Source organism: Anopheles cruzii, chromosome 2 (genome assembly GCF_943734635.1).
Source record: "Anopheles cruzii chromosome 2, idAnoCruzAS_RS32_06, whole genome shotgun sequence".
Lineage (NCBI taxonomy): Eukaryota > Metazoa > Arthropoda > Insecta > Diptera > Culicidae > Anopheles > Anopheles cruzii.
This window is the reverse complement of record NC_069144.1, coordinates 3,956,807-3,966,256: the sequence shown is the minus strand read 5'-3', so window position 1 is coordinate 3,966,256 and position 9,450 is coordinate 3,956,807. Positions and strand designations below refer to the sequence as shown.

At 45.0% G+C, this 9,450-nt stretch overlaps 2 protein-coding genes across 2 annotated transcripts in view; one reads left to right on the top strand and one right to left on the bottom strand.

Moving 5' to 3' along the window:
• Positions 1-4,581: 4,581 nt before the first annotated feature.
• LOC128267634 (fas apoptotic inhibitory molecule 1) lies at positions 4,582-6,002 on the top strand. The gene is made up of 3 exons (XM_053004520.1): positions 4,582-5,068; positions 5,134-5,183; positions 5,248-6,002. Exons 1-3 carry the CDS (start codon positions 4,657-4,659, stop codon positions 5,395-5,397), a joined length of 612 nt encoding a protein of 203 aa, XP_052860480.1. The 5' UTR covers positions 4,582-4,656; the 3' UTR covers positions 5,398-6,002.
• LOC128275097 (atypical protein kinase C) overlaps positions 5,539-9,450 on the bottom strand; it is a 57,729-nt gene continuing 53,817 nt past the window's right edge. The window contains exon 14 of the mRNA XM_053013491.1: positions 5,539-8,400. The gene's annotated coding sequence lies outside the window, so the exon portion shown is untranslated. The remainder of the gene's footprint in view (positions 8,401-9,450) is intronic.

Below are 9,450 nucleotides of genomic sequence, written 5' to 3'. Positions count from 1 at the left end.
GACAGGAAAAAATGAACTAAGGAACAAGGAAACAGGGGCTCCAACAGTGACAGCTATTGTTTTTGGGTGCAGGGACGAGATAAGAGGATTGAAACACGATTTTAAAACGTTTTATGATCGAAGATCGAGCACTGAGAGGGATGGACCGCGATGAGACCCTTTAAAGACAGTAACGGAAAATTCATTTAACGTCGATGATTTAAAATGAAATTTGATATCGTCTCTATGTACTTTAAAGAGGTTCTCTTTCGGCATTTCAAGACCATTGTTGAATAACATTTTAGCCAGTCGATTGCTGTCTCTTTCCATCATCCAGCTGAGAGTAACAGAAGGTCTCGCAGAATGGTCTCCGTTTTCCGCAAAAATCGGTTTCCCGTTCGAAGAGACGACAACGCGAAAGAGACAGCGTACGGACGGTCATGGGAAAACGATACTACCCGGACCGCGGTGGTAGATACGGTGCATCCCAGGAATGTCCCAGAGGACGGCCAAAAGGACGATAAAAACAAGACCGGCCCCGTCCCGAAGGAAGTGCGATGGCCAGTTTCCGGGAATTTCACGGTCGCCTGGGGAATTCACGGGTTTCGCTCTCCTTTTTCTTCGTCCCGTGGTTTGCTTTTAGTTCTTCTTCAGTTTTTGACATCACTCTAGCCATCACACCCGCCATTCGGTCTGCTAGGGCAGGACCGAAACTGACGGCCCTGACGGATCGGAAGAAGGGCGTGCGGAATTTCCGCCCGTTTTGCATAAATCGGCCCTCGGTACAGGAAGCGCCATACGGGCCCGGGCCCGGGACGGGCCGTAAAGGATTCTCCCGCCGCGTCCCATAATTACCATGCGCCAATGCAATGGACCGAATGCAACCGAGTCCTCCGAAGTTTGTGCACGGTAAAGATCGGACCGACGATCGGTTCCCAAGACAATTTGCAAGAAAGCAACGTGGCAGCTCGCGCTTGCAGTGGGATTATTGGGCGCTTCCCGGAGGCGCTGGTTGCGCCCGGTCCGGTGTGTTTTTATTGATTTATTGTTTATTGACATTTCACACCTTCGGCCACCCGGGGGCTCGGTTTTCGGAGGCCGACTTCCCCGTTTGCCGGTTTTATATTCCGGACTTTCAGAATAGTTTCCCAACCGTTTGGGAAAGCCGCGCAGTCAATAATCGACTCGAAAGGCGGGAGGAAAGGTACGAATGAAACAAAAAGTTTTGTTTTAAGGATCTTGCATTTGAGGATCACATTTGAGGCGCTTGACTAAACTCTATTCTACATTATCGGATAAAGGCAAAAAAAAACATTATATTGGCAATTTATGATTTAAAAAACATGACTTTTATCATCAAGATCAAGAGGATCGCAAGGAAGTAGGCGTGGCTACGATGATCGTTAATTGCCTTTCGTCGAAAAGATGATCCGGTTGCACCAAAGCGCCAGAAGGTATGCAATAGATTATCACAAAAATCGATTTTCGCGTATACGATCCTCACGACCGAAAACAATGAGTCAAGCAACTTTTTTTTAAATATCATCAAACACAATTCTAAGTGCTTGTTCTTCAAAATATTATCCCTCTCAATATCGGACAAGTCGACAAAAGTCTCCATGGCACGTAAAGGGTGTTCCGCTCCGGGCAACAACCTTCACCCACAAATACAAGCCAATAAATCATCAGTTGTTTCGTTGCGAACTGGATATTGGCCCGAGTTTGTTTGTCGTTCGACTTCGACGAATCGTTTATGTTTTTCTTCCAATTTCCCATTCACCACTCAGAGCACTGTGAAATTAAGCCCTCCACCGCGTAGTAAATAAATCACAAAAAGATGCCATCAACTGCCGGGCGCTGGATTCCGATTCCGATGATTAGCCAACGGCTTACAAATGGCCACCAAGAGCTGACGATTCGAAATGAAAGGTAAAAAAATCCAAAAGACAATCAGTGAATTGCTAAAATAGTTTAATTTTCCTCGAATCGTCCACCGTCACGCGATGGCATTCCCGACTGATGGCGTGCATTGTGTTGTGGCCACAAACTTTAACCGCGGGTTGGTGGGAACCATAGAACAGACCACCACCGTTAGGTCTTCATCTTTGGCAAGTAGCGTCCGCTTCTACAGAGGACCAAAAATTATTGTTGATGCTTTCGTTCGTCAAATTATATTGAAGGCCTTTAAACGGCAAATCAATCACATCGGAATGCGTTGAAGGGAGCCATTATTGGAATTATTCCACTACTTTTAAGCCTTACTTAATATGCATCAATAAGGAAATTATTTAATGAACGATTCTTTCAGAAGCTTGGCTTATTTGCATGCTCATTGCTGATTCACTCCTTGGTCCAAGTTCAGGGCCAACAGCTGCAAGTTCTGACCACCCGTGGACCTTTCCGCAAACGCAACACCATGGAAACGAAAGTGGACCACAACACAAAACGCGGACTTGGGCCGTCGAACGAACAGAGCTGAGAACGTCGACACGCGGCACCTCCTACCTTCGTTTTTTATTTTCTCAGAATGTAGTTTCTGCAAACTGGAATTACATGGCCAACACCTAATGGGCTATAGATTGTATTAAACAGCTTAAATTGTTAGCTTCCTATCATGCACCATTTTTGCAGCTCAACTGCACTTGCAACGCCTTCCGAAAACAACAAGAATCAAAATGTGTCGAAGGATATTTTGAAGGTTGGACAAAAAAGGCCAAAGAAAACTACGAAACCGTTCGTTTCCTTCATTCAGGTTTCCGCAAACAACGGCCCAGCTCTCCCGCGCCCGTCTTGGTCCTGCGCAGCTATTTCGGTCGGTCGGCGATGCAATCCGGGCCCTTTTTGGGGGGAGCCACCTTCGCGGCAATAAAATCGAGTTGAAACTCATACCACCCCACTCGAGCACGCGCCACTACAATAAAGTTCAAATTACGTACGACCGACCTGGAAAAGATAGTTTTCGGGCCACGTTCGGGTTGGGTCTGAAGCCCCAAAAATTCACTGCCAATCGTGTAGCTCGGGTTGTTTCGATAACTTGACCCAAACAAACGTAATGCAGGCGCTGCTGAATCGGAGGCAGACCAAACGAAACGAACTAAGCATGAAGTTGTATCGATCCGCAGGAGTAAAAATTGTCCGCAACTGTATTCCAGGTCCCCCTCACTGTATGGTTGTATGTTTGCCCCACGCGGATAGATACCCGGAGACAGACGGGGCACCCCACGCGATACTGATAGTGGAAATCGATCCATTTTCCGGACCCTAAAAGCCCACGTGCGTCCGCTCCCACCCCATTGGGGTAGCATTTTTATGGGAGCCCCCGCGTTTACGATACGCTGTAGTTTCCGTAGTTTCCGGTAGTTTGGCGAAATATAGTAGAACCCCCTAGCTTCGCGCTCGGAGCTCGGGTTCGGACCTTCTGAACCGGCGGCCAGTCGGTTGCCGGAACGCGCTCGAGTCGCACGTTTGAGGAGTCCTGGTCGCGCCGTCGTCTTTAACGAAGAACGTGACCAATTGAAGGTGCGGCTTTAAGGTGCATTGAGGGTGGAACGCGGGCCCGTCGCGGGTGGTGTTGATTAGTTGAACTTGACCCCTTCGAACTCGAGTTATTAAAGTGGAAGGCCGGGAGGTTCCACGTTTCGATGGATGGATTTCAAACGAAACGCGTTTAAACTGGTGTTTAGAAATTGTAGTTTTTGTTTCGTGCCTCGTCGAATAAGAAATGACATAAAGTAAATAATATAGGTGGTTAGGTAGTTAACGATGCTAAACAATATGTTGGTTCAAAAGACTGTTATATTTAAAAACAGTGAAGGAAAAAGAAATTGATTGTTTCTGGGGGGTTCCTACGCTCCCAGAGAGAATCTGATTTCGAGTCAGACGCCTTAACCACTCGGCCACGACTGCCTGCAGCAAGGACGACGCTTTGTGCCAAACTGATGTGTGAAGAAGCTGCTGGTCAGGAGCGATAGGCCAGAAACAGAGCGGCCTTGCGCAAGTAGATTAGCGAACCTTTAGTGATTGGCGAACCTCGAACCTTGATCTCGGGGAGAAAGGTTCGGTGAATCTCATCGTTGCAGTTCAGCAGAAATGGGAAACGGTTAAAAAAGCGAAAACCATGTAACAGCAATAAATTAAATAGCCCGTTCCCAGTAGTCTCTCAGAGCCCGATGTGTCGTCGTGCGTGTATCAGAACCATCAGCAAAAGCTCTTCCCAATTGAAGGAAACATGTGTCGAAGAAGAAAACCCTCATACGGGAGCGGGTGAAATCGTCGGCGGGTTTCTTTTGCTTCATGCTTTTGGCTGTGGCCTTTTGCCTGTCTGCCCGTCAACACTAACCTTGCATGTAAATAATATTGAGCGACGGTTGTCGTGTGCGACTACGAAGACAAATTGGAACACATCTTTTATTGCGCTACACTATACTTTCGGATCATGGCACACAGAATAGGCGAAGGACCACCGAGAATCTAGGACACACCTTATGGAACTCATTTTAAACCTTTTGGGGAATGTTGTACCTAAACAAGATACCTCCGCCCGAGTAATAGATTTAGTTTAGTATAATTTTAGCCATTGTTTCATGTGCATTTAACAGCTGAGCTGAAGTCATCAAAATGTCCTTTCGATTGCGGGGTCATTGAATTTGCCACACAAACCGCACGCACATCAACAATATGATAAACAGTGCCGAGCTCCTGTCCAGCATCCCGTCGCTGGGAGGCAAAGAACCGTCCAATCCGCAGCAGCACCAGCACAAGGAAGTGGTGGCACGGTGGCGCGTTCCTCTGTACGGAAAGGTGTACGAGATCGAGTTCGAACACGGCACGGCCAGCGGCAAGCGCGTGCTGTGGATCGACAATCGAAGTATTTTCCGGCGCGAATGGATGTTCAAGCTGGTCGGCGAGGATATGTTCAAGCTGGAGGACAAACGGTGCATCATCCGAGTCGATCCGCTGCCCGGTTTCCGCTACAGTTACTCGCTGTTCGTGGACGGAAAATCGTACGAACAGTTCACCGAATGCCAAGCAAAAGCACTGAAAACCTGGGAGACGAAGCTGGGCGATAATTTCTACCGCATCGTGCTAGGTTCGTAATCTAATCCTACATACAGAGGAGCGAGAAACCCGTTCAATGTTCTTGTCCATCCACAGAACACAATACACTCAACATCTACGTCAACGGCAAGCTGATCGAAGAGAACGTAAGAAATGCGTCCGTTCAGAGTAATTGAAAATAGTTAAAAATATAAATTCTCCATTTTCCAGGGCGAGTTCGTTGATGGCGGCACCGATACGACGTTTGTCGAGGACAACAATACTTTCGTCCTGAGCGCCCGAACTAGCGGCAATAAACGCGACGGGATCGTCCACAAGCTCACAGTGAATGGGACAGAAATTTTCGATCAGGGACGTTAGTTCTCTCGAGTAAGTTAAGGTAACTCCAAATACGATTCGAATACATACGGTTGTTGTCGGCGGCCTGTTTTCGGATTTTCTTTGGAGAGAGCGTTGCCGGCTTCTGTGGGTATGAAACACGAAAGGAAGAGTTTGATTTTATTATTTTTTATTTGAAATAATTTCAATTTTCAGCAACTCTGTCCGGTTCTCATTTCCCCCTGTATTGTTTATGCCTTTCGTCCCTCTTTCTCAGTGTATTTCCAAGAGTTGCCGTACCGTACCAACGTGCTGTTTCTTCATTTATAATTTAATCGTAGCTTCAGCACTTTGCTATTGTAACGAACAAGGAAAAGAATCTCTCTCTAAGCGCACGAGGAACGACGGGGCGGCAGATGTATTATAATGAAATAAAATAATGTATAAACCGTCACAAGAAGGCAATAAATGTAATGATATAAAAACGGACAGTGATAAAGTGCTGCGTTAGTGTAAACCGTAAAAGCTAAAATACTTGTTACTGGAATACTTCTCCTTAAGAAATCCTGGAATCCTGTCACGCACGGAAAACACAACTAAAGAAATCCGTTTCTATCGAAAAAAGAGTTTCACCAAATGCGCCATGTAAAACAGATTCGATGATGAACATGGATGGGTAAGGGTTATATAAACTACGATTGATGTCAAATCAAAAAGTATCTGCCGTAAATACCATCGTTTTAAACTCTAAGACCAAACTGATCATAATACAAATCATAGGCGTCGTTCGTCAGATTTCTTCTGCCTTCCCTTGCTGTGCAAGCCACACACGGTTATGCACGCTATAACGGAATAATATGCTGGGGGTAATACATTCGTTTGTTTTCCTCTCAAAAATGTCTTTCTTTGCAATCAGGTCGGTCGTCTTGTGGAATGTGTAACTTATGGTACCCCTTCGGGTACAGGAATGTCGTTGATAATTCGTACCAAGCGTTAAAGATCTCGTATTCAAAAGAAACAACCCAACTTTAACATGATCTTAAACAACCGATTAGTAACAATCAAACGGTTCGGGATGAACAGAACGAACAGTAAACGGTTGGACATAGAAAACAACAACATCTGCCCACAACAGTTTCTGTCTCGGCTTCAGTGCTGTCTCGCGGCTAGTGGGCCTCCAGAACGTGTAGGCTCACTTCCTCATTCAATCGATCAGGAGCGGTTGGTTTGTGTGTGATTTTACTTGTTTTTGCATAATTATGTTTTCTTTTGCGGTGTGCGTTCCTAAAGTTTTGTTGTTTTTTATTTTGTTTCCTTCAATTACTCGTTTGTCATATGTTTGTCTATAGTATTTCCTGAACTCATGTACAAAAACTGTCAGCTACAACAGACGACGCTCGCTGTATACGCGGACAGCGCGCGCGCGGACACACAACCAACCCCAATAATGCCGCAGTCTGTATGATTTTGATCGTTATTCTACATTTTGCCTTCGATCCCGCTGCCGTCTGCTGGCCTCGCTTCGCTGTTCGGTATGTGATGATTTTATCTCTTTGATTTCTTGTTAGTTTTTTTGTTTTTTCTTTTCTAAAATATTTAAAATGCTAAAAACATTCACCCATCAACGCGCGCGCCACCACAACACACACCTCCTTCTTCGCGGGGTTTTCTTTCACTCCCATAGCATGAACTGTGTTTTTCTGTTTTAATTTCAATTTCATTACTTTCTTTTTTCCATACTAAACCATTCTTCTCTTTCATGTCGGCTTTGTTAATTATTAATAGTAAATTTGATACCTAAACATGTGTAGCTCTCCCCCCGATTACTCTGTCCATCCAACTGTTCTATGTAGACTGTTCTCGTACGATTTCATCCCGGTTAGGGCCATCGCGCCATCTAGTTTGTTCTCCAGCAGCTCCAGTCCCACCACTTCATCAACCCGCCCCGGCTCTGCGCATAGGCCAACCAATAAGCGGCCGCCCGTGTTTTGCGCCATTCCTTCTACTACTTTGTTAACGATGCTGTGCAATTGTGTGTAACTTTGTAATTTTTTGTAACTTTTGCTTCTTGATTTACTATTTAACTATGTTTTGCTTTAGTATAAGGTATGTTCAACTGTTTCGCCGCCCCATGCTTCTTGGAGCCCGGATTCGCCTCAGGCAGCAGAAGAGGGTTCTCTTCCGAACCTTTTCGCACGTGTTTCACGTCTTTCCCCCGGGAGGATCAAACGAATTGTTTCATCGCCTTAGCATAGCTAGTCAATCATCCCAAGATCCGTTTTACTTCGTTCCTGGATTTGTTTTGTGTTCTGTAGCAGAGTTCATCACTTACTTTTCTACGGGGGGTTTGGAGAGCGGTTTGATTTTCATATCCTGAAACTCTTTTCCGTGATTTTTGTTTTTGTTTGTATAAAGATATAAGTTCACGACGTGAAATGTGTCAAGTACCATTATTAACCTCTTCTAGTTGATGTCCTGTGTCGCATCTAAATGCAGCAGAGGCGCACAAACTTGTCTGTCTGTGAGCCGGATATTAATATGCTTAGATTTGCGTCTCTCTCTCTTTCTCTCGCTCCGCGCTCTTATGGCTAGCTAAGAAGATACTACAATTGTAGAGTGATGATTGATGCTGCGGACGAATGAAACAGGCTGTCATAGTTTTGTGCTCAATTTGGAAGCGGACAAACAAAAAAACAGATCCAGAAGAGCTGTCGCGAAATGCGCCCGAGAAAGGCTTTCAGGTGTGTTACGGATAAATTGTGGAATTCTCTAACAAATTTAACAAAATTGAAATCAAATAATGACGCGCAGTAGAAATAGAACCCAAACAGAAACACCAAAGTCCACACTCTATCTCTTATCGCTACGGGTGTGTCGCTATCTGCCATCACTCGGCTGGCGGCGGCTCGCCGACGACGGTTGCGGCTAGTTCAGTGGAAGGCAAAACATGTGCTGCAGCAGACTCTTGGATGGTGGCGGAGGTAATTGAAGGATACTTAGCTCATCCACAACGGAATCGTAATCGCTAGAATCGTCACCGTATAACTGCGGGGAAATTGAAGATGAGTAAGAGAGAGAGAAAAACACATTAGAAACTTTGTGCGCCCAGAAACACTGCTGGCGGGGATTCGGACTTTTTCCCGTTTTATTTTCGCAACAGATCAACGGCTCAAGAGGGAGTTGTTGTTAGTAATATAGAGTAGTGGTTAGAAGAGCAGGCAAAACCAAATTGCACAGAACAAATGATAATTGCTGAAAAAAAAAACCGCTGATAGTAGAGGATGTGTGACCGCGCAACGGAGGAGTTGAGGCTCCGACGCACAAGGAAAGTAGTTTCCAACTGTAGAGCGGGAAAAACGAAAACAACGAACGAAAAACAGTAAAAAAAAACACAGCATCACACAGCAGACAGATTAGTAAGGCAATGATGGCGCACGTAATGAGCTTAAAACGAGGAATGCCGCTGTCGCTGTTTACCGAAAATGCAACAAAAGTGTCTGATCGGTAACTATCAGAAAAACTATAGAGCAGCAAGTGTGCAGCTGGAACTTGGTGTGTGAATAGACCCCGGAATTCTGAGAACATTGTTCTCATACTGTTTTACAACGTATGTGTAAATATTTTAAGAACTGAAAGCATGCGAAAAAATCGGAAAAACACGATAAATGTATTCTTGTCAACAATTTCCACCGAAAAAACAGAAATGCCGGATGCAGTAAATGAAAGCAGTTACAAACAGCACTGATAATTGAAAGCACACTGAATTCAGTTAATTGGAACACTACCCATCACATGTACTTCAGTATACTAATTATTGTAGCTTTTCATTGAGGCCCTAGCAAGGAATTGATTTTGGGGTAACAATCCTACAATCTTAGCAGTGCTTATTTTCATGACTAAAGGCACTCAAACTAATTGACTTCAAATGGAGCTCGAATGCGATTAAGGGCGATATAAGGTCCTTTCTTGAGAGCAATGATTATGCGAAGGCTTCTCTAGATGAGAATGAGGAGCGCTAGAAACGATTCATAATACCAAATCGGATTACAAAGCATGTTCCATCTTCCACATTCCGAAGCTCCGATGCTTAAAGGC

Bases quoted from the DNA above. Each gene is read 5' to 3' on its own strand.
- LOC128267634 (XM_053004520.1), top strand. From the start codon at position 4,657: ATGATAAACAGTGCCGAGCTCCTGTCCAGCATCCCGTCGCTGGGAGGC. The intron at 5,069-5,133 runs GTTCGTAATCTA...GTCCATCCACAG, and splicing joins TTTCTACCGCATCGTGCTAG to AACACAATACACTCAACATC. The intron at 5,184-5,247 runs GTAAGAAATGCG...TCCATTTTCCAG, and splicing joins GCAAGCTGATCGAAGAGAAC to GGCGAGTTCGTTGATGGCGG.